The 26,135-nt window shown below is 36.9% G+C and overlaps 1 protein-coding gene across 1 annotated transcript in view; it reads right to left on the reverse strand.

The window, feature by feature from the left end:
- Positions 1 to 26,135, reverse strand: part of LOC149575742 (putative methyltransferase PMT7) — a 149,162-nt gene that overhangs the window by 90,430 nt on the left and 32,597 nt on the right. Inside the window, exon 3 of the mRNA XM_089815533.1 lies at positions 16,736 to 17,150. Within this exon, the coding sequence (XP_089671659.1) occupies positions 16,736 to 17,150 (415 nt within the window). The remainder of the gene's footprint in view (positions 1 to 16,735; positions 17,151 to 26,135) is intronic.

Here is a 26,135-nt window from a genome sequence, read left to right on the forward strand (position 1 = left end):
GCCAAATCTATGATGCATGATCAAAACCTTCATACTTCATTCTGGGTTGAAGCATCTAACACTACAGTTTACATTCAAAATCGATGCCCGCACTTAGTTTTAGAAAATACCACTCCAGAAGAAGTATTTACAAGCATCAAACCAGATCTAAGTCACGTAAGGATATTTGGGTGTCCAGTCTATGTTCACATTCCTAAAGAGAAGAGAACAAAGCTAGAACCATCTGGGAAGAAAGGAATTATCATTGGGTATAATGAAAATTCCAAAGGTTACAAGGTCTATATTCCAGGACAGAGAACAATTGAAATCAAAAGGGATGTTAAATTTGAAGAAGACATTGCCTTCAATCTTTCTAAAAATAATAATGAGCTATTCACAGAACATACCACCGAAACAAGTGAAGATCACCCAGTAGAGAATGAGAGGGAGAATGATATTGAATCTCCTGTAACTACTTATGAAGATGTTGAAAATAACAATAATAAAAAGAGACAACTTTGGACCAAAAAATTCATAGAAGAAAATCATGATGAAGTATTAAATGAAAGCAAGAAAACAAGAACTCGGTCTTGTTACATTGCATTAGTAACACAACTTATCAAATCAAAACCTACTAGCACTAAAGAAGCCTTATCAAGTCAGCCTTGGAAAGAAGCTATGATTGAAGAATACAATTCAATATTAAAAAATGATGTATGGGATGTTGTACCCAGACCTAAAAACAAACCAATAGTTTCTTCCAAATGGCTGTACAAAATCAAAGCATGCACTTGACGGAAAAATTGAGAAATACAAGGTAAGATTCATAGCACGAGGTTTTCACAGAAGGAAGGTATCGATTATGAGCAAACTTTTTCTCCGGTTGCAATATATACATCAGTCGAAACCATCTTGGCCATTGTACCATCTAAAGGATGGAAATTCCATCAAATGGATGTTAAGACAGCTTTTCTAAATGGTGAAATTGAAGAAGTGTATATTGAGAAACCAGAAGGATTTGTTACTCACAATAAGAATACTCATGTATGTAAATTGAAGAAAGCACTATATGGGCTCAAACAAGCTCCCAGAGCGTAGTACGAAAGAATAGACAGTTATCTTACAAAGCTAGGGTATTATAAGTATGAAGCTAATCCCAACCTATATTTCAAAATAGATGGAAATGACATTATTATTGTGTTATATGTTGATGACTTATTAATTGCAGGTGAAGAAAATCTGATAAGCAAATGCAAACCAGAATTGACAACTGAATTTGACATGAAAGACTTAGGTCTTCTTCATTACTTTCTAAGACTGGAAGTTTGGCAAAAGGGAAACTACATCTTTCTAAATCAAGGAAAATATACTATTGATATTCTAACAAAATTTGGAATGATGGACTGCAGACTAGCTTCTACTCTTATGGAACTTAATCTACATAAACTAAAGGATGACGTGGATAAATCAGAATCTGCTGATCCTACTCTATACAGACAGATCATTGGTTGATGTATTTAGCGAATACTCATCCTGACATATGTTATGCTACTAATACCTTGAGTCAGTTGATGGTTACTCCAAAGAAGATTCACCTTATAGCAGCTAAACATATCCTAAGATATCTAAGAGGAACTATTGGCATGGGAATCAAATATGATCAAGTTGACATCAATCTTCATCGTTTTTCAAATTCAAATTGGGTAGGCAGTTCTACTAAGCATAAGAGTACTCTAGGATGTTGCTTCAGTCTTGGATCTAGGATGATTTCCTAGTTCAGCAAGAAACGGTCATCAATTGCATTGAGCTCTACTGAAGCCGAATACATAGCCTCTTCCTTAGGAGCCAGAGAAATTGTGTAGTTACGAAAGCTTTTATTTGATCCGTTCAAGAAACCTTTGAAGTCTATTATCATTCATTGTGATAACCAAAGTTGTATCAAACTTTCAGCTAATCCAATTTTTCACAATCGGTCCAAGCATATTGAAATTCCCTATCACTACATCAGAGATATGGTAGATCGAGATATCATCAAACTAGAGTACATCAGTACTAATGAATAGACAGCTGATATTTTTACCAAGCCTCTTGCTAAAGTGAAGTTGGTATACTTCAGAGAAAAACTTGGTATGATTAAATTGTAATTTTGAGTATTGAATTTAATTTCAATTCATATGTGTTGATGCTTCTATGATTGTTGCTTCAGATATGTAATGAAAGGTGACGATCTTTCATGGACATATATATTCAAAAGGTAATCTTTGTAAGGTGACGATCTTACAAATGATAGGCCTGTTATTATGACCGTTGGTCCGAACATTCCAGAAGTCATGAATAACAAATGCATTATGATTACTCTAGATATTGTTTCAGACAATTAGAGATCATAATTTATGTTATGATAGTGTTCATAGCATGGTGATTTATGTTATTTGGCGAGTCTCTATTTCTTAGAGTGGTAGTGTCAAATAATGTATTATGTGTAGATATACTAATATCTGGATTCTTTATTACTTCTCCCTTGCTAAAGAGGGAGTGTTGAAGTTTAGCATCAGTCAAAGCAATACTGAGTATCTGAATCTATTATGCTTTGGTGTATATATACACACATGATTATATGCATACGTATATATGTACAGATATGTATGTATACAAGTTAATCATGATTCAGATCGGTCTTCTCTTTCTGATGTTGCCGATTCATATCGAGTTACTTCCATATTGATATTATAACAGTGGTTATCTTCGATCAGTGATCAGGCTCCAAACTACATTGTCATCGATATGTATTAAGTGATGTTCAAGGTAATATCGAACATGTCTTATCGGGCATGATTAGTTTGATCGTCGGTTAATTATAATTACTAACAGGTATGACCACGTAGGTTCATGACCCTGTGTGGCCTTTGGCCATGTAGAGTCATGCCCCTACGGGGACATGACCCTTCACTTTGTATAAGTATTAACTCTCATCGATGGACAAGGCAATATCAATACATAACATACTTGCAGTCCTAGTATCGGCAGAGTAATATTGCAGATTATTAAATACATTCTTGTCAGCATTCAGCATTCCAGACAAAGCACATTGAAGCATTCTGAAGGTACACACTTGTTGCACACAAACAATAAGAAGTAAGTAAAGTCTGATATAATTTGATATTCTTTCTATCAAAGATCTTATAAACTAAGAGAGATGTCCTAGCCCCAAGCAAATAACCATACAACAAACACAACACAAGATAGAAGATTTGATACCAAACTCAATAACTAAATACATGCAATGTGTCGAGCTATAAGGCCTTCCTGGTTACGGCTAAATAGAAAGCAAGTAATAGTTCTACAAAATCCCTTAAGATCCAATCCCAAGCCCTAGCTAACCAGATCCGTAACACAATAGCACTCTAGTAGATATCTTCAGTGAGATCTGAACTTGTGCTCGCAAGCCACCAAACAATCTCTTTGTTTCCCAAGCCGCGGCTACTAGCTCTACTCAACTTCGCTCCTCTCAGTTACTCCATGTTGAACTGAATAATTCCACGAGACCTCTACTTATACCCAACTAAGCCACAAGTCGGCCTAGCAAGTTACAAATTAAATAAACCATTATATTAAATACATATTTAAGCCACAAGTCGGCCTACAACAGATATTAAATACCAAATGCTTTAGAAGGCTTACAACACCCATTAAATACACCCAAGACAAATAACCAAGACCCAAATAGGTCCACACAAACTCCCACGATCGCTCCATGTCACGATCTCATTCCTCACGCATTAAATGCACCAAGTCAATTGATAAAATACGTAACAACTCCATTCAGCAAGCCCAAACTATCGAGCGCCAGCAACCACTAGCCAAGCATGACCAAGCCGCCACAAGCATTGTCGAGTTCCTCACATGCCAAGCAACAATATATGCCAAGCTACTTCAGTGATCGAGCTTCTCGGCCAACACTACACCTAGTAAGACTGAGCACCACTCCTTTGATGACCAAGCCCACAACTCCAAAGTCAAAATCCCTCGAACATGGAGGATCGCTAACTACCTTAGGATGCTCCTACATCAACCATACCATCTACAAAAAATGTTGTGGGCTTTCCACCTTCGAGAAATCGCGAGCAAAGTACCCCCATTGGTTACAAGCGTGACACTGAGTTATCGGCTAACCCTTTGCATCATATTGGATTTGATTTCAATTATTGTTGTTGTTACTTCTGCCTCCCTCGTCAGTTGTTCTGATAGCCGCTAGATGATGCATTCGTGTTTGTTTGTTTAAAGGTGCCCATTGTTGCGAATGTTGACAATTGCTCCTTCATAAAAAGCACTTGTTGACTCCTTGTTTTCATATTATTTGGGGATTCTTTGGTGGAATGTCCTACAACTTCGCAAATGTCATCTAATGCTTTCTTCAAACATGTGCCCTTTGCATGACCCTCCCTGCAATCCATGCACCGTAACTCCCCCTCATTATTCTTATTGGTGCTCCCCTTCATTGTCTTGAACTCCATCATTTTATGCATTACATTCTGAAGGTCTTATACATTCCAGTTGGACTCCTCGTCATTGTTGCTTTGTCTGACGAGTTGTCATCATCTGATGACCTATTCTTCTTTTCATTCGATTTTTTTTTACTTTCCAAGTCCATGAATCAATTGTACGCATCTATGTATGATATTGAAGGAACAATTTTCATCTTCTTCCTTAAGGAGAACTTCAATCCTTCTACAAACCACCTTTTCTTCAAGTCATCTACTAGGTGGTTGTCCATTTTCCCTAGCAATTCTTTTAGTCGTTGACTATATGCTCTAACGATCTCATTCTTTCCTTGCTTTGGACTATAGGTCTTTGCCTCAATTCATTGTCGCCTGAAATAGTCGGAGTTCCCCCTAAAATTATCTTTTCAAGTCATCCCATGTACTTACTTTTAATTTATCAATGTTGGAGTACCAATCTATGGCTACTTCACGCAAAGTTGTTGGAAACTATCAAGCCCATTCAGTACCAATCTATGGCTACTTCACGCAAAGTTGTTGGAAACTATCAAGCCCATTCATCATGGTTGGTCACCCTGTTGGTTGACCAAATTGTTTCACACTTACAGTAGTGTCATACGAGATCTTCCTTCCCATCCCTTGCGAATTTAGGAAACTTATTTTTATCAACATTACTACAGTTTTGTTTTTTGCCGGTGTTGTTCAAGTTCCCAAACAGGATGTATTAGAACCAGACAAGTTGTCTAGACTATAGTATCCCTGTGTCCCTCCGACACTCTTGGCTGCACCGTTATCCTCTAAATCCTTGTCCTAGTCTTCGTTGCTTCCCTTTGGGTTTCTCTTGTCTCTATACGCAGTGTAAGGACTAGGTTTCTTAAGCGTTTCTGGTTTCTTCGATTAGTTCGTCATCATTTACTTTCGTGTGAGTAACCTTCTTCCGTACTGTGCACATACCTTTCACCTTCAACTAGTTCACTTATCGCGGCACCCCTAGTTCCCCTCAAGCAACCCTTCTTTCAGTTGTCCCTTGGCAAGTCTTCTTAGCCTTTGTCTACATGTTGCTTGTTGCACTGATATCAAGGCCCTCTAGATGGCCACAAAGTCGTCTATCTACTCTTTGCAGTTTGTCCGTGTTTAGAAGGTTTGAAAGTAATTATTTTTCTCCCAAGGGTTCACGATTTGTTTCCTATTTTCTAAGTATCTTTATTGCTAAATAAATAAATTGCTAAGTCTTTATTTAATAATAATTCCCCAAAGGCTTAGGCAAAAAAATTTAAAAGGGGGGACAAATTGTTTTACGTTCCTATTTTTCATTCATTGAGGGGGAGCGCCTTGAGTTGCAAGAGATTATTTCTTGATAATTACTTATGAAGGAGATTTTAATAATTAATTGTAAACTTAATGCTCAAGGCAAGATGCTTAAAATCTGGGATTTTGGAGGTTTTCGCAGCTTTTTGATGGAGTGTCGTTATAAATGGGCAAATGGGAATTAGACTGCCTTAATACAGCTATCAAACTTCCATTCTATCATTGAGGAAATTGACTCTGCTTGACAGACAGAAACCTTGAGAAGCTGGGACTTGGACACAAATCCAAGCTCTCTTGGCCAGCCAGTATAATAACTGTTCACTTATGGTAATACCCATTGCAGTTCAGAAACTTTACAATGTCTCCAAGAATACCAGCAGCTGAAAGCTCTGTAGGATTCACCATGGATAAGAATGGTTGATGCTGTGCTTCCAGGCGCACATCTTCATTCCAAAAATCACAGCTCTTCCCTAAAGATAGGAATCGCAGGGTTATTCACTATCCAGGAATTGCAGGGTTATTCACTATCCAGCTTTATGCTAGGAGGCAGCACATCAAAAAGTTACTAGTAAATTTATTTCTGAAAATTGTAAAGCTACAGCTGTGACTGGTAAACTCCTCCACATAATATGAACCCAAATAAAGGTCAGATTTTCCATTAAAGTCAGACTCCTCTCTGCGTCTTTGGTATTTTCATTGTGAAATCAGTACTTAGACTTATTGTTTTTCTTTATGGTTATGATCAAAAAACAAAAGGGTTGCAATTATCTAACAAGTGTGTCAAGATTGTTGTAGTTAGTATATTTCATAATATTTGGTTATCTGTCAATTTATTAATTTTCTGTTGTTTATTACTCTCGGGTGGTTGTAAGTGTCAGTTGGTTGACGGTTGTGTTCCTCTTGGTAACCATTGAGTCCTTTAAATATGCTCTGTACCGCCAAAGAAGATAGTAGTGTATACTCGGGTAAGTTGTAATCATTGGCCGACCATCTTTTGTTTCTTCTCTCTAATGAATTCATGAGCAAATAAAGATATATTTTACTTCTATACCTGGTACACATTGCCATCCATATTATTCTTTCAATTTCATGTATTTTAATTACTAGGCATAGCAGTAAACATATATAGTTGGATATAAACTTATTAATAAAACATGATGCATTCTATGCAAACTACAAACTCATCAAAAGCTCGTTATAGCTTTGATTTTTTTTAAATTGACTCACCTAGTTGATACAAAGACATTTTTACACCCAGGGTTAATATTATTGCGATTTTTGCATTTTTGAGATGCAATTGGGGACGAGTATGGCAAATTAGAACATGTAACTAAAAGTGACTTAGAGCATACAAATACAGAGGTTTTTTTTGCCTTTTCTCTGCTTGGCCCTTGACTATGAGTGTGACTAGAAAATCCATAATTTTGAGTTTTCATGGTTTATAATTTTAAAAATACATCCACAATCTGGAAATAAAAGAATGAATGAAATTAGTGTCACAAAATCATAGATACTGGATTGAATGCCAAACAATAAAAAAAGTTTTATAACACTTCCAATTACTATCAAATTCTCAAGGATCATCATGTTTACAAATTACAAAATAGCTTTTAAAAATCCACCTAGCTGATAGCCACCGAAACCTTCTGTTTCCTTGACAATGATTGATGATGGCATCAGTGCTTCACCATTTCTAGTCTAGACAATTTGACTTGATGATCTCTGAGTGTTTTCAGTATTTTCTCTTTCGAGCTCTTGTTCTCCTTTTGGCTATAAGTACCTAGTTTCTTAATCACTTTTACGGGTGGTTCCATGTTGTTTTTTTTTTTTTTTGCTTTTATTCTTTCCCTTTCTGGAGCCTTTTTCGATTTCTCTTCTTAGAACTTTCTATCATAAACATATTTGTGGAGTCCAATTGACCTACTTTTGGTCATCTGTGGGCATTAACACAATTTCTTTCTTTTCTTTTTCTGCACCTATTTCATGTACTAGATATGCCTCACAAAGGGAAGGACCTGAGTCTCCCAAATACACCATCTTGCAAAATGCTTCACCCTAGACTTTTGTTGAAACTTTGGAAGTTATTGGAGAGAAACCCAGACTAGGAATGCTATTCAAAAATCATACACTATATTGCAAAATGCTTCATCCTAAACTTCTGTTGAAACTTTTAAGTTATTGGAGAGAAACCCTTACTAGGAATGTTCTTCAAAACCCATCCATTGCAATGAAATCTAGATGACTCGGGTTATGAATGTTTTATTCATAAACCATGGCCCTCCTTAGAGGTAATTGTCAAATTAATGCATCCCGGGTGTAGTTTACTTTGTTTAGAAACCATATGGGGCCCCTCAGATGATAGCCCCATTTGTAATACCATTAGCAAAAAAATATGAAGTAATCTTTAGGCATCATGAGCACGTCAATTGTCCCATTCTTTCAATGTTTTTATACATGGGTGGGTTTTCATGGACCTACAGATTAATGGATTCTCATTTTAAAACTACAATCAATTCTCTAATTCCAACAAAAAATACACCATAAGAGAGCCGTCCATTGTAATATTCCCGTCATAAAATAGATTATTAATCAAACTATTGTTATTGGGCCAATTGATTTAATATATCTCGAACCCATTTTTGTTTTGTTTCCGTAGTTTGTGTCGTCGTTGGCTATCTTTGTACACCCTCGGAAAGTTTTTCGCGATGGGTATTTAAGCACGGCTTGTAGGTAGTCATTAGGTATGCAATTTGGATTATTTCTTTGTATTGTGAATTCCTCTTGGAGTTCTCTGTTGTTCGCTATTTCGGAAGTGAAAGACCTTCCCTATTTGGTTTTTCCGGTTTCAGTGGGATTCAACCCTCACCCTACTCTGTCGCATGTAACACTTCACTTGGATCTGGCAAGTCAGAGCACCATCTTTTGGCAATTATTAATTGGAGGTTGTTTGTGTTTGAATCTCTATTCTTGTTTGGTATTGTTTCATGAATTTGGAATTAATAGTTTAAAGTGCAGATCTGAAATCATTCTTTTCCGTACCTCCTCCGTTTCTCACAACACTCTGCGCAACTACCATTACTCACCGTACGGCCCCCATAGTCCCTACCATACAACTAGTATAGCCCCCATATGCTCACCGTACGGACCCCATAGTCCCTACCGTATGGCAACTCTAGTAACCATTCTCACTTCACCATACGGCCCTCATATGCCTCCATACGGCTAGACTACTAGTCATACATCATCTCTCTCCCACCGTACGACACTTTTGGTGTCCCATAAGATACCGTATGACCTTCAACCTTGTTCGTACACTCCATTTGACATCTGTACAAGCATTCCAGTGGCAATATATTGATTTTTAGGGGAGTTGTAGGTACGGGTCATTACATCCATTTTCATATTTCAAGCATTATCTTTTACGGTTGGAAAAGTGGGTTCAACTATTGTCCCCTAGGCATTCTGGATACAGAAACTTCAGAGATTCTCCTTGGCCAATCCATGTATTTATTCAGTAGTACCAGCTTTCAAAGATGACTCATAAGAACCAGTCTATTCTATAAAATACATTCTTAAACTATTTAATCATTGACCTGCCTATCTAGTTTATCACAAAGTCCTTTTAGTTCTAAGGCATAATCATAGTTGTTAATCCTATATAACTCTGATATCATATTGTTCTGAACTACAGATCATACAGATCTAGTAAAGCATGAATATCCTTAGAAAGGATTGACCTCTTAAATAACCTTATATGTTTAACCAAATCCGTGCCTTGCTTGGGAGCATTTAAAATGTTCTAATTGCATAAGTTATAGTTAGTTTACTTGATAACTAATTGTAATCCTGGGAGACGCCGATCTTGGCAATATATTTAGTAATTTATATAGAGGGTCGACCTGGAAAGAGTCATGTCCTTTCTAAGGACATGCCTCTTGGGTGCCATATAAGTAAGGGGAAAGAATGTGGATAAAGGACACACAAATTACAACAAGTCTGCTCCTTTAGCATTTACTACCTCCTACAATTCATAGCAAAAAAAATATTCATCAGAACTATACGTCATAACCAGCAGTTGAAGATGATGGACATAATGTTGCATTCATGGACCGTAAAGTAATAACTTGGTCTAAGAACTCTTCATTTAAGAAATCAAAGTTGATTGGTCAAAGAAAGGGATACTTGTATGAATTAAATGTAGAACCTATTCAAGCCTTAATTCATGAAGCTGCTGATATAAATGAAATGTGGCATAGAAGGTTAGGACATCTAAACTTTAAATCCTTATCGACTATGGAGAAGATTGTTACTGGTTTCCCTAAGTTGAATAAAGATCATTCAAGCATATGCAAAGGATGCGCTTTAGGTAAGAACCTCAAAAGTCCATTTCAAGATAGCACTAGAAAACTAACAATGTTTTAGAATTAGTCCACTCAAATTTATTCTGACCTATGTCTGTTCCTTCTCTTGGAGGATTCTGGTACTATATACTTTTTATAGATGATTTCTCTAGGAAAACATGGATTCACTTCTTAAAATGTAAAGAAACAAAAGAAATCCTTAAGAGATTAAAGAATTCAAATCCCTAACTGAAAATCTATTAGGACACAAAATTAAAACTCTTAGGACTAATAATGGAAGGGAATGTACTTCAGATTTGTTTAATGTTTTTTTGTAAAGAAGCAAGAATTAAGAGGGAGTATATTGTTCCTTATAACCCACAACAAAATGGGGTCGCAGAAAGGAAGAATAGAACAATTATAGAAGCAGCAAAAGCTATGATATTTCATCAAAATTTAGAATATTATCTTTGGGTAGAAGCCTCATTTACTGTTGTCTATATTCAAAACATAAGTCCTCACTTCCATCTTAGAGATAAAACTCCTGAAGAAGTCTTTTCTAAGGTTAAACTAAATATAAGTCATCTTAGGATATTTGGGTGCCCAGTATACATACATGTTCTAAAGGAAAAGAGAACTAAGTTAGAACCCTTAGGGAAAAGGTATTTTTGTCGGGTATAGTGAAACATCCAAAGCATATAGAGTTTTCATACTTGGTCAAAAAAACAATGAACTTAGTAGGGATGTAATATTTGAAGAAGATTTAGCATTCGAAAGAGCCCTAAGTTCTGAAGATCCTACACATATACCTAGTTTTGAAGAAAGTCACGAATCTGAGTTTCAAAGGAAGAACATTGAAGAAATTGAAGGTGAAATTCAAAATCCTAATCTTGAGGAAACTCAAAATCCTAAGAAAAGACACACTTTGGGCTATTACAACTGTAGAGGAAGCACAAGACTTCGCTACACCATCCGAAACCTTCAGAGAAAGAAAAAGACCCAAAAGATTTTCTAGTTATGCAGCAAACATGAGTGATTTATCTAAATCAGAACCAACCAATGTTTCAGATGCTATTAAACATACAGCTTGGAAGGATGCCATGACAGAAGAATACCAATCCATTATTAAGAATAATGTTTGGGAAATTGTTCCAAGGCCTGAAGGGAAATCTGTTGTTTCTTCTAAGTAGATATTTAAAATCAAGCATGTTGCTGACAATAGCATTGAAAAATATAAAGCCAAATTCGTAGCCAGAGGATTGAGGGAATTGATTATGAAGAAACCTTTGCTCCAGTTGCCAGATACACCTCTGTAAGAGCAATCCTAGCTATTACAGCATTGAAGGTATGGAAAGCACATCAAATGGATGTGAAAACAACATTTCTGAATGGAAAGATTAGAAAAGGGGTATATTTGGAACAACTTGAAGGATTTGAAACTCATAATCCTAAAATCTTTGTTTGCAGACTCAAGAAAGCTCTCTATGGGCTTAAACAGGCTCCCAGGGCTTGGTGTGAAAGAATTGATACATATCTCACCAGTTTAGCATTCTCTAAGAATGAAGTTGATCCAAATCTCTATTATAAAAGGAATAAAGATGATATGATAATTTTGATACTATATGTTGATGATTTACTAATAACATGTGATGATCATCTTATAGATCAATGCACGAAAGATCTAATCAAAGAATTTGATATGAAAGATTTAGGACTCCTTTATTACTTCTTAGGACTGGAGGTGTTGCAGAACTCTGACAACATCATACTTAATCAAGGAAAGTATACTTTAGACATCTTGAAGAGATTTGGAATGTGGAACTGCAGACCTATGTCTTCTCCAATGGAGACTAATCTACACAAACTTAAGGAAGCAGCAGCAGAATCACCTTCCATAGAATCTACTCTCTATAGATAGATGATTGGGTCCCTGATGTACTTGGTAAATACAAGATCTAATATTTGCTATGTTGTTAATGCCTTAAGTCAGTTTATGTGTGAGCCAAAGAAGATTCACCTAGTTGCAATCAAACACATTATGAGATACTTACAAGCACTCTTAACCTTGGGTTTACAGACTCAAATTGGGCTGGAAGTGTTACTAATAGGAAAAGCACTTCTGGATATTGTTTCAGTTTAGGCTCAGCGATGATATCAAGGACATGCAGATAGCAGGCATCAGTAGCAAAGAGTTCCACAAAAGTTGAATCCATTTGTCATGTCCTCTTTATAAAGTGGACATCAGAGACGATAGAGTTGGCCTATCATTAGAGTCTCATAGGCTGGCAGTGGTGTTTAGGGACTTAGTCAGGGTACACAGTGTTCGGATCTGGAGTTTCAGACAATAGGAGAGTAGTTGAGAGCAGTTCCTTAATTGTAGGAGTTTCCTACATTTTAGGAGGTGGAGATGGGTTACATTCTTGAGTCTCTACAAGATCATTCTATGGTTTCAATTTTGAGAGATTCGAAGACGTTCCTATTTTTTAGGAGTATCCCTAATTTTGAGGAATGAGACTATCAGTTATTTCAAATTATCCGGCATCAGTCACAGGAGGTGAGGAGTTCAGTTTCACCTTATAGAGGTGTTTTGGCTATCAGTTCGCTATTTGGGAAATACTTTAATATATTTAAATATTCCCTAAGTTAGCATTTTAATAATTTAAATAGGGCTAAGTTATAGCCATTTTGGAGTAATAAGGGGTTTTTTGGCCTCATCTGGGTGAATATCCCTTGGTGTAATAGCTCGTTGGAAAGGTTTTGAACTTTTCTAAATATTTCTCTTTTGACTCAGAGTAATTCAGTGAACGAATTTCTTTCTATTGGGAAAAAGGTCATTTTTTGGATACTTGACCACTTTAAAAATGAGAAATATATTATTTTATAACCCAACGCCATATGGAGACACTTTTAGAGTTTGAGCTAAGTTTGGTGGGTTAGAAGGAGGTAAAGACAAAGTTCGAAGGCATTATTGACATATTACATCTTGGATTTGTGTTTTGGGCTCTGATTGAGCTTTCAGCATTTGGGACGCCAAACCCACTTCCTTTGCCTGTTTGGGACGTAGCCCCCAAAACAGTGCTCTGGATTCTTGCAATTAGAAGCATCTTGGAGATTGTGCATTGTTTCTTCTAGGGAACGCAGTACTAAGTCAGAGTTTTAGCTAGGGTTTGGGTATTTTACCCACGTGTGGCACTTTGCAATTGTACGATCGTGCTTGGTAGCCATCTACTTTTCCACGTACAGCATTTGAGAGTTGGATTATGGCGGTAGCTTCCTTCTGGGCTCATATTTCACCTTCAGGCCTTCAGGTTGGCTTTATTCTTGGTTGTAATCATCTGGATATTATTGTAAATATTCAGCTGGTTACATATTAGGCGTATATTCAACAAAATCTGCTTGAAGCGACTTTTCTTTAAATGTATTTGGAATACATTCTCAGAGCTGGTTCATGTTATTGTACTTATGTTATTACTTATTGAAAAATCATCAAAAATATAAAACAATCAAACCCTTCTGCAACTTCTGGCTAGCTCTGCAAGAAAATTTTAAAAAACAAGGAAAACAAATTTAAAAATATAAAATTACAGCAGATCAACGGAAGAGATCCATCAGGGATCTTTCAACATTGCAGTAGCACTGGCATCTCAGGAAGCAATTTGGCTTAGAAAGTTACTTGTGGGATTATTTGGTCAACCCATGAATCCCAATATTATTCACTATAATTATCAGAGTTCCATCAAGCTTTCTACGAATCCATTTTTTCATGACAGGTTCAAGCATATTGAAATTCCTTACCATTATGTAAGAGATATGGTAGACAGGGAAATTGTCAAATTAGAATACATTTGCGCTACAGATCAGACATTAGATATTCTTACCAAACCTCTCTCTTGAGTGAAGATAGATCACTTCAGAAAAAGATTTGGTATGGTTGAATTATCATACATTTGTATTCTTTAATTATTAATAAAATAATTTTCTGTTAAAGTTATTATTGTCAAGCTATTGATTGTTATGGGCTTCACCATTTGTATTCATTATCTAAGAGGTGACAATCTCTGAGATAATGAACACTTGTATAAAAGACATTATGAGAGATGATGATCTCTAAGATAATGTAATGAACAATAAAGAACTTCAAGATCACATTGTGATGTAGACATTTCTATGCCTATGAGTCACAACTTGGATAAAAAAAGAATTTAATCATTCTCCGGATTTTATCCTATATACCGGTAGATCTTAACTCAGGATCAGATACTGATATAGGCCTGCCAGTACCTATGAGTCACAACTTGGATAAAGGAAGAATTTAATCACTCTTTGGATTTATCCTATATATTGCATTCCATGCAACACTGTTATCACAAGTGATAAGTCATATCACAGGTATAGTAATATGACATAGTATCATGTGTTCAATGATACCACATGCTTAGAAGATTCAGATAGATTTAGAGTACCAATCTATGCTTATTCATCTTAATTGATGGTGCTAGATATGTTCTCTCTCAATATGATTATCAAGTTAAGAGGGAGTGTTAATTCTATACAACTCTGATATCATATTGTTCTGAACTACAGATCATACAGATCTAGTAAAGCATGAATATCCTTAGAAATGATTGAGCTCTTAAATAACCTTATATGTTTAACCAAATCGGCACCTTCCTTGGTAGCATTTAAAATTTTCTAATTGCATAAGTTATAGTTAGTTTACTTGCTAACTAATTGTAATACTGAGAGACACCGATCTTGGCAATATATTTAGTAATTTATATAGAGGGCCGACCTGGAAACAGTTATGTCCTTAGAAAGGACATGCCTCTTGGGTGCCATATAAGTAAGGGGTAAGAATGTGGATAAAGGACACATGAATGACAACAAGTCTGCTCCTTTAACATTTACTGCCTCCTATGATTCATAGCAGAAATAAATATTCATCAGAATTATACATCATAACCAGAACACTTAATATAAGATCTGGTATATTTAAAGACCATCTTCAGCAAGTCTAAAGGCACTATATCAGTATTGGAAGTTCAGAATTCGCAGAAACTTTACAATAGTATGAATCAACAGATCAGATCAGTGCTGGTGGACAGCAGCAAAGATTGGGGTTCACTGGAAAGTTGTTGATCTCAAGGCTTTGTTGAAGATTTTGAGGTTGGGAATGATAAAAGCAGACCAACTGTTTAAGAACTATGGTAAGACAAGGGAGACTTCAGTGACATCAGTCTCTGCTGGAGGGAAAATATACATCAATTTTGCCAGGCAGCAATCACATAGGTTTCCTTTCTTGATGATGATGGGGTCAACTAGTCTCTGTCACCTACCCACTTGAGTTTACACCACTTCTTCTTAGCTCCATTCTAGCTAAGTTTTGAGCACTATCAACTTTAAAATCCATCAAATCTCTCTCGTGAAAGTTGGAAGCGTCACCAAAGAAAAGCTGTCTTACAACCTTAGTTGAATGCTCCCAAAGGAGTTCGATCCGCTCTAACCAGATAGTATTCCACACCTCTGCCACACTACTCACAAGTCTCCAAATATCTATCTTTGGTCAAAATGGGCCCCACAAAGGGACGTGTATCCCAAAGCTGGCAAAGAATAATACTTTCCAACATATTAAATATATCCCAGTGGTTGTAAAACTGATGTACTCTTTGATTTTGATGTGTCATTTGATCTCCACTATTAGCCATATTACACCATTTTTCTCCCCATAACCGAATTCCTATTAAACCAAGGTCCCTTTACTTTCTTTTGAAAGTACATACTTAGCAATCCACAAAAGGAAAGCCATCTCCTACCCTGCTTTAACCTGAATAGGATACTTCAAAGAATCATCTCCAGTTTTTTGTATCCTTCCACAGATGGAAAATGTAGTAGGCATACCAAAAAAGGGCAGCTGCTAGGATTTGTTCCATGTAGTGAGTCCAAATTAAACAGAGATCTCAATGGAAACATTTCTGTCACCAGTTTTCAAATCTGTCAAAAACTTATCGACATTGTTCGAATGATGCAATTTCATGAAGGGAAATGCCTAGGAAAATTAACTTGGAAGGGACTTACAATTTGTTCCAGCTCAGGAAATGTTAAGAAGTTGGTCAGAAAAATTATCTGCACTAATGAAACCATTGAATTTTCTAAATACATGTAGTAATATGATTATGAACTGCATAATTCTGAAAACTTGTGATAAGTACCACACGATATTTACATAATAGTATCATTGCATTTTCATTGAGCTAAACAAGATAAAAGCATATTAGAATTTTATTTACCATGAATACACTTGAAGACAGAAGACCATTGAAGGCCCATCCAGTTTGTTGAAGTGAATTATTAGCAATTGAGCAATTTGTAAGACTTCCATCTAAAACTAATGATATCATTGAACAATTGAACTAATTCATTATAACTGACATTTGCACGATAAATCACCTGCAAGTTGTACTAGGTGTTGCGCATTAGGTTAAGGTAAGTGACAAGCATTATATAGTTATGAGCAAACACCAAGCAGATCAATTTTTTATCATTGTACTCCACTCCATAAAAAAACCAGCGTAGTGAATCAAAACTGCAATATGGATTTAAAGCAAACACCTTTGTATGTAATCTGAAGCGCCATGCTTGAAATGAGTGCCACCACCAGGGAACCACCACAATTTACCATGCTCATGCACCCAGTTTTGCCCACCTTTGACTTGTGCGAGTTTTGAGTGATTTACATTGCTTCTCCACACATAGTCTCTACTGATTGGCCATGAGATTGGAATCTTGTAGTCTTTAGGAGGAGGTATCAAGCAAAATGGTCGATCTTTAGGTGGAGAGCAATGCCTTTCAAGATGCTGTTTTCGAGAATAATCAAGATTTTTCAGTGAGTTTTTGATGTAGTTTGAATCATGACAAGGAATGTACTCAGTGTAATTAGAGGGGCAAACATTCATCCCCCTTTCAGGTATCTGTGGTATGTCGGCCCTAAAAGTAAGATCCACTTTGTTAGTTAACCACTTCTTACCTGCAACAATCAAATGCAAAACAATTCAGTTGTCCCTTCAGATAACATGTCAGATATTAGCATAAATAAACTAATTTTTAGGTTCATAAGTTTATTTCACGAGTTTCTTCAGCTTTGATTGGGACTTGGGAACATATTGACAACCGATTTACTATTATCATGAGAAATTTTTTGATCTTATAGCCAAAAAGTAATTCTAGAATTGTTATTCAATAGGCTGGGTTGACAGACTAACATGGCCTTTTAACAATTATGCCCTTTTCCAAAAAAGGGAATGTAATATTTTGACTATGTTGTGGCTAAGTATATACAACCAGATCAACAAGTGCTTATATTAAGCATAGCTAAAATGAATACAAACTAATTTGGAGAGTAAGAAAAGAGGATTTATTAATCTCTGGAAGTTATTGGTTTACTCAATTTGCACATGTTTGAAAATATAGACTTGCTGAACTGAAACTTAACTAACTCTGGGTAATCCAGACATGCCACAACTAATATAAATCTGATGCAATATTGCAAATAAAAAAACATATGTACAGAAAAGAAAATGAAAAATAAACCATGCGCAAGTTGAAAACATTAAACAGAGATAGAATATCTACACATGAAAAGACATATTTATCCTGGAGGGAAAGCCATCGACTACCAATGCTCTGGAGTGGATTCTTTCCCAAGAAGAATGGGCATGTGACCCCCTCTAAATCGAAATCTTCTGTGGTGATCAGAAGCAAAGTATAATTTCACACACTGACACTTTATAGTTTATCCATAGGGAAAAAACAGACCAACCAAAACTGTAGGAGTTTTTCAAGAATTTGGGATCTAAATCAGGAAAAATGGGGAAGAAACCGCTTTTCTAAATAAAAATAGTTTTAAAAAGTGCAGAAAATAGGAGAAAACCCTTCTATTCTAAAATTCAAAGGCATTTCTATAGCATAGAGTGTAATGTTCCATTCCCAAGTTCTCTTCGAAACACTTGCCTAATGCCCAAAAAACTAGTGGGATGAGTTGGTTGTACGATGATGTTTGTGTCCAACAGAGAAGCCGTACGGCAGTACTATAGTGTGGACAGATGACAAAAGGATTTGTACAGTGGTATGTCCATACAACAAGAAATGGAAAGCCGTAAGCAATGATATCTACGTACGGTGGCAGTGTGCGGAATGTCCAAATTTGCAGATGGTCGTACGGTGATGCACGAGTAGGTACGACAAGAGACTATCTTGGTCATATGGTGCAAGGTGAAATGGCGTATGGTGTAAGATGAAATGGTCGTACAATATCAATGAGGGTCGTACATGAGAAAGAATACTAAGGCCATACAGTAGACTTGTATGGTGAGCAGATGGCGAATGCCTAAAGGAGACCATACGATTGCTGCACAGGTCTAGAGTGTATGGAAGGTGCAGACAAAGGAGAAGTTGGGATTGGTACGGACGGCATAACAACAGAGAGCAGAAAACAAAGAGATTGAATTTACCAAACAGAGAGTTGATCAAATTAAACACAATGATTTCTTCAATTCGCAATATGATGGTGCTCCGACTTGCTAGATCCGAGAAAAGTATTACAAGCGATAGAATAGGGTGAGATTGAATCCCACCGAAATCAGACAAACCAAATAGGGAAGGTCTTTCACTTCTGACATAGCAAACAACAGAGAACTCCAACAAGAATTCGCAATATATAGAAAATAATCCAAATTGCATACCTAATGACTACCTACTAGTTGTGCTTAAATACCCGTCGGGGAAAACTTTCGAAGGATGTACAAAGATAGCCGATGGCAACACAAACTACAGAAACAAAAAAAAATGGGTCTGAGATATATTAAATCAATCGGCCTATTAACAATAATTTGATTAATAATCTATTTTATGACGGGGATATTACAGTCCTCCCGTCCCAAAATTTGCTTGTCCTCAAGCAAACGCAATGTCGGATACTGTAGAATGTGCTCATCTTCCCAGGTTGTATCGTCCAATGGCAAGTGTTTCGAACATACCAAATATTCCTTCACCGTTCGGTTTTGCAAGGTCTTCTCACATACTTCAATAATCTTTGTTGGTTCCAATATGAGCTTTCCTTCTTCATTGAGTGATGGAAGGTCTGTAGCTACTGTGACATTCTGTCCCACAACTTTCTTTAGGCAGGAAACCTGGAAAACATTATGAATACAGCTCCCTTCCAGAAGTTTCAGCATGTAGGCAACTTCACCGATGCAGCGCACTACACGATAAGGGCCATAAAATCATAGCTTCAATTTTTCTTTTCCCTTTTCTTTCAATGAGGATTGTCGGTATGGCTGGAGCCTGAGGTAGACCAAATCTCCTACTTCGAAACTCCTCTCTATTCGGTTTCTGTCGGCGTACATCTTTTGTTGATTCTGTGCTCGTTGTAAGTTTTCCTTCAAGTATATTAGGATGTCCTGACCCTCCTAAAGCAAGTCCCTTGCCCTTGGTGCACGACTGTCTCCCAAAACTGTGCCGATGAAGGAAAGGGGTTTATACCCGTATAGAGCTTTGAATGGTGCCATCCCGATGGAAATGTGGTATGTGGTATTGTAACAATATTCCCCTAGATGTATTCATTTGACCCATGCTCGTTGTGCCGAAATGTAGTTCCGAAGGTAACCTTCGATTCACTTGTTCACAATCTCCATTTGTCTGTCTCTCTAAGGGTGGTAACTAGTGCTTGGTGACAATTCTGTCCTTGTCAACCGAAACAGTTCTGTCTAGAAGATACTAATGAATTGTCCATCCCGATCACTAACAATGTTTCGTGGTAAGCTGTGCAAACGAAAGACTTCTCTAAAAATCAGATCGGAAACTTGTGCGGCCTAAAAATCTAAGGGAATGGCGAAGAAATGTGCGTACTTTGTCAATCTATCAACCACCATGAAGATACAATCCTTTCTGTTCACCGTGGGAATTCTAGTTATGAAATCCATCGAGAATTTTTCCACTTATGTTCTAGAATTGGCAGAGGTTGCAATAACCCAACAGGCAGAGTACGTTCGAATTTGTTTTGTTGGCAAACCGTACACTCTCTTACATAGCAATACGTCTCCTTTAAATCCTTTCCATGAAAACCTCTCCCTAAGGCATCTGTAAGTTTTGAGGAAGCTCGGGTGTCCTACCAAGGGTGAGTCATGTACCTCCTTCAAGGTTTTCTACTTCAATTTGCATTCCGGCACTAAAAATATCCGATTCTTATGGTAAATGGTGTCATCTACCACCTTGTACCAATCATCCTGGGTGTTGTCATCCATTAGCTCACAGGCAAATGTGTTTTTGGAATATTCTACCAACAAATGTGCTTTCCAGTCAGTTGAAATCTGGGTTAGTAAGCCAATGGCGGGTTTCCTAGACAAAGCATCTGCAACCACATTGTTCTTTCCTTTCAACTATTCAATGTCAAAATCAAAAGCCTAAACCTTGCTTACCCATTTTTGTTGCCTCTCATTTAAGTCCCATTGCTCTAGAAAATATCTCAAACTATTGTGATCCATACGAACGACAAACTTGGCACCCACCAAATACTGTCAGAACTTGGTTAGTGCATGTATGATGGCCAACATCTCTTTGTCGTAGATGAAATATAAGTTTTCTATTTGTGTAAGCTTCCTACTCTCATAGGCTATGGGGTGTCTATCTTGCATCAGTACTGCATCAATGCCTTCTCCGGATGTGTCACACTCCATAACGAACGGTCGGGTGAAATCAAGTAAAGCAAGCACAGGACAAGTGCTCATTGCTTCCTTCAGCTTATCAAAAGTGAGTTGTGCCTTTTCATTCCACTGGAAGGACCCCTTTCTTGTTAGATTTGTTAATGGTGCGCTAAGCTGAGAGAACCCTTTTACAAACCTCCAATAATAACTGCACAATCCAAAAAATCCTCGCAACTTTGTGAGTGATTTTGGGGGAGGCCAATCAAGGATAGCCCGAATCTTCTCCCGATGAACTTGAACTTCATATTTACTGACAACATGTCCTAGGTACAATAGTTGTCATACCGAATTCACATTTGGATTGCTTGGCGAACAAGGACTGATCCTTCATGATCCTTAAGACTTCATCCAGATGCTTCTATTCTAAAATAGGAGAAAACCCTTCTATTCTATAATTCAAAGGCATTTCTATAGCAGAGAGTGTAATTTTTTGTTCCCAAGTTCTCTTCGAAACACTTGCCTAATGCCCAAAAAACCAGAGGGATGATTTGGTTCTATGATGATGTCTGTGTCCAATAGAGAAGTCGTACAGCCATACGGTAGTGTGGACAGATGACAGAAGGGTTCGTACGATGGTATGTTCGTACAACAAGAAATGGAAAGCCATAAGCAATGATATCTACGTATGGTGGCAGTGTGCGGAATGTCCAAATTTGCAGATGACCGTACAATGACGCAAGAGGGGAGTAGGTACGGCAGGAGACTATCTTGGTCGTACAATGCAGGGTGAAATGGTCGTACAGTGTCAATGAGGGTCGTACATGAGAAAGAATACTAAGGTCCTAAGGTAGACTTGTATGGTGAGCGGATAGCAAATGCCTAAAGGAGACCACACGGTTGATGCACAGGTCTAGAGTGTAGGGAAGGTGCAAACAAAGGAGAAGGGAGGTTGGTATAGATGGCGTGACAACAGAGAGCAGAAAACAAAGAGATTGAATTTACCGAATACAAATACCAAAGAGTTGATAAAATTAAACACAATGATTTCTTCAATTTGCAACATGATGGTGCTCCAACTTGCCAGATCCGAGCAAAGTATTATAGGCGACAAAATAGGGTGAGGTTGAATCCCACTGAAACTGGACAAACCAAATAGGGAAGGTCTTTCACTTCCGAAATGGCAAACAATAGAGAGGTCCAATAGGAATTCACAGTACATAGAAAATAATCCAAATTGCATACCCAATGACTACCTACAAGCCATGCTTAAATACCCGTCAGGGAAAACTTTTTGAGGGTGTACAAAGATAGCCGACGGCAACATAAACTACGGAAACAAAACAAAAATGGGTCCGAGATATATTAAATCAATCGACCCATTAACAATAATTTGATTAATAATCTATTTTATGACGGGGATATTACAGTCCTCCCGTCTCAAAATTTGCTTGTCCTCAAGCAAACGTAATGTTGGATGTTGTAGAATGTGCTCGCCTTCCCAAGTTGCGTCGTCCAATGGCAAGTGTTTCCAGTGTACCAAATATTCCTTCACTGCTTTGTTCCACAGGGTCTTCTCACTATTATTGAAGTACTCGTGGAGCACGGAGACATCCCTCCTTATAAGAAGCATCCCATCACCATTTCCTCAATCTCCATCAGCTTAAAATGGAAACCCTAAAGATTAACCCACAAAAAACGTGAATAGGAACAAGTATAGAAAATTGAAATTTGTTCATATTTTTGTCAACTCGTGACATCTCAATTCAACTCGTGAAATCTCAATGTACTAGGGATCTATAATATATATGATGAATGCCTTATCAATGTTATAATATATATTTGAAATTTTCTAAATCTTCAATTTGTTGTCCTTGTCATCACCTAAAAACAGCACAAAGAATCCATCCCAAAATACACTGATGTGTCCCTTGTTATCCACATCCTAGAAACTTATGTTATCTGTTATCGACCATTCAATATGCACTGTGCAAAGCAATATAATCAGCAAAATGAACATCACTAAAAAAACTATATTCCATAATTCATGGACTGAACTAATGATTTTATTTGCTCTATACAGCTCTAAGCTATTCAAATGCCTTTATATTTAAAAAATAGTAGTTTTTCGTCTCTTTTTTTGCAATTTCTTATGTTTTTTAAAAATTTGTTTTTTCCTTGTTTTCTCTAGAAGACTTCTGCTGTTGTGGCACAAGCGACTTTTCTACCTACCTAGGGTAACCACCATTATGTCCTTGACATCTATCACAATACAGTTGATAAGTAGGAGATATTTTCCACAATAAGTCAAATTGTGATATTGCTATCATGATTCAACTGTGGAGCTCTTGAGTCAAACTCATTGACTTATGTTTCATGAGTAGTAGTTCACAAGAGCCCATCTCTCATGTGAATGAATTGATCACTTAGCAATCATTCAAGATGATGCTCACAGGGGTGGAACATCAGGCCTTCCCTAGATTCCCATCCCAGGTTTGCTCCAACTCAAATGCATTTAACCATGGAATGTCCTCCAAGGTTAAGCCTACTTAGCTTGCTACCCCATTTGCAAAACCTTAGCAGGCATTGTGCCTTATGAACCATCCATAATAGAGCCCCTTTAGCCTATCAATTGATAAGTAGGAGATTTTTTCCATACCAAGTCAAATTGTGATATTGCTATCAAAATTCAATTGTGTAAGTTTCAAATCAAACTCATTAACCCACGTTTCATGAGTAGTAGTTCACAAGAACCCATCTCTATTGAGAATGAAAGGAACGCTTAGCACTCGTTGCATCTATGTGATGCTCACGAGGGTGAAGTGTTGGACCTTCCTCGAGGTCACCCATCCCAGTATTGCTCCAACTCAAGCACTCTTAACCATGGAGTTTCCTCCAAGGTTAAGCCCACCTAGCTTGCTAACCCATTCACAAAACCTTCATCAAGTGTTGTGCCTTATGAACCATCTATTATAGAGACCCTTTAGATCATCACTTGATAAGTAGCAAGTATTTTCCACAACAAGTCAAATAGTTATATTGCTATCAGGATTTAGCTCTGTAACTTTCAAGTCAGACTCATTGACCCATGTTTCATGAGCAATGATTCACAAGAACCCATCTCTCATTAGAATGAATGGAACACTTAGTAGTCATTACATCTAGGTGCCTTCCCAAGAGATCACCCATCCCAGTATTGCTCCAACTCAAGTGAGCTTAACCATGTAGTTTCCTCCAAGGTTGAGCCCACTTGGCTTGCTGCCCCATTCATAATATACTTCTTTGTAGAACATATCCTAATTTGAGATGGTAGTAGCTTTCTATTTATGCAGCAACATCATGGCGTTAAAAAAGTCAACATTTTTCAATTACACAAACTTAAAACAGGAAGAACATGGCCAAACATAGCAAAATAAACCCATATCATGCATTTAAAATTATAAACGTATAATGTTGGTGATCAAGTTAAACAACTTAATATTCTAGTTTTCAATAGCATACAAGTTCCAATGTGTATCCCAATAAAACAGTGTTACCCCGGCAAGGGGGTGCGGCAGTGCAGGGGGATGTCGGGACGAGTTTCGGGTGCGGGACAAAAATAGCCTCAATTTGGGGATGATGGGGGGACGGTGGGGGTGTGGCAGTGGGGGAGCGTGGGGGGGGGGGAGGGAGGGGAGGGGAGGGGGTTGCATAGTATATATATAATATATATGACTGAAAATGCTAATTATGAAATGATACTTCAATATATTATATAACATTAACATACCAAATGGCAAATATAGACTAGTTGAATCCAATGAATAGAGAAAATTGAAATGCGATTCACAAACCATAAGTTCAAACTTAAAACTTGAAACTTCATAACCATTACTAATGACCATTTAACAAATTAACTGTTAAGGCTAAAATTTTGCACCTTGTTAAACTAAACAAGTTTAACAACCTTGCCTAACATGGGACTCATTTCTGCATGTGGGAAATGCATAACTAGAAATGAAACCTCCGGATTCTAGGCCGGTTCCTATTGGGTTATCACTGATAATTTCAGAAAACTAATATGAACTTGTGGGGAAAAGGGAGAAAAAAAACTAATTAAACTTAAAATCTTCAAATCTAAACTAGAGAACCAGGGGATGCACCAAAATGATATGAAAATTCAAATACGAGTCACTAAGAGGGATTACTAGCATATCTGAATGCATGCAAAATACTTCCTTTCTGTATAGGCTTGCATAAATATTTTATAATAAAGTTTTAAAATGAACCAGCATAAGGAGAAAAACAAATGACTCTCTTATGAGCATTCACCTCTTAAAACATGAACTACAACCTGCAAACAAACATACTTTTCTGCAACAAGGTGTTTAGGTGAGACAATGCAACATGGAAAAATGATGATCCACTAGTTGTCTTTATCAGATCACCTGAAAATACACAGAATTAGAGAAAGAAAAGAAGGCTCCAAAAATGGATTCAAATATCATAAACTTAGCCACCGTCACTTGTATTTGATCTTTCCAAAAAATGAGTTACAAATTTCTGCAGAAAAATACTAAGGACAAAAACACTGTCACATAAGCCTTCTTTGCATAATTTGAACCCCCTAAATGAGTTCAGAAAAACTTCCTAAATACAATCCCAACCTGGGTCGAATTCAGAAAGATAGGCTACAAAAAGGGAGTCAAAACTTATCAAGAAGATGACTCACTTCCTAACAACTACACTAAGTCATAACAGGACCTATGACTCATGTTAAAAATCCCTAAAAGAGTTCTAACTGACCATAAAGATCTCCAAAAATCTTGGTCAAAGTATGAATTCGACCAAAAAATAAAAATCTTTACAATCTTTCTTCATAATTCAAAGGATTTAAAATGTTAAGTTTTCAATGAATCTTTCTCCTCTCTTAACATAGGTCACTCTTATCTACTTATCTTCAAAGGTAAAGATAGAAAACAAGGGAAATATGTTTGTAAAAATTTGCCGCTTCAAACAAAATATAGAATAGTTTATAATCACTATTAAATATTTTGTTTTCAAATGAATTTGCAAAAATAATTAAGTGTTTAAAAACACTTTCTAACCCGTGGCATCTACACATAGTAAAAAGAAAGTAAAAAAAACAAACCGACTTAATAGTCTCCCACGGATTTCAAAGTTTATTCAATGTAAGAAAGGCGTGAGAGACTTAAGTGGTATTAGCAACCCTAAAAGTTGCTCATTCTTGTTTCACATCGCATGGAGGAAAAGAGAGATATTCGGCTAGGGTTTGCTGAGAAAACTCCATTGTTTGTTGTCACCAACTTGTTGTA

Source organism: Cupressus sempervirens, chromosome 2, assembly GCF_028749045.1.
Source record: "Cupressus sempervirens isolate cs-2001-9-10 chromosome 2, ASM2874904v1, whole genome shotgun sequence".
NCBI lineage: Eukaryota > Viridiplantae > Streptophyta > Pinopsida > Cupressales > Cupressaceae > Cupressus > Cupressus sempervirens.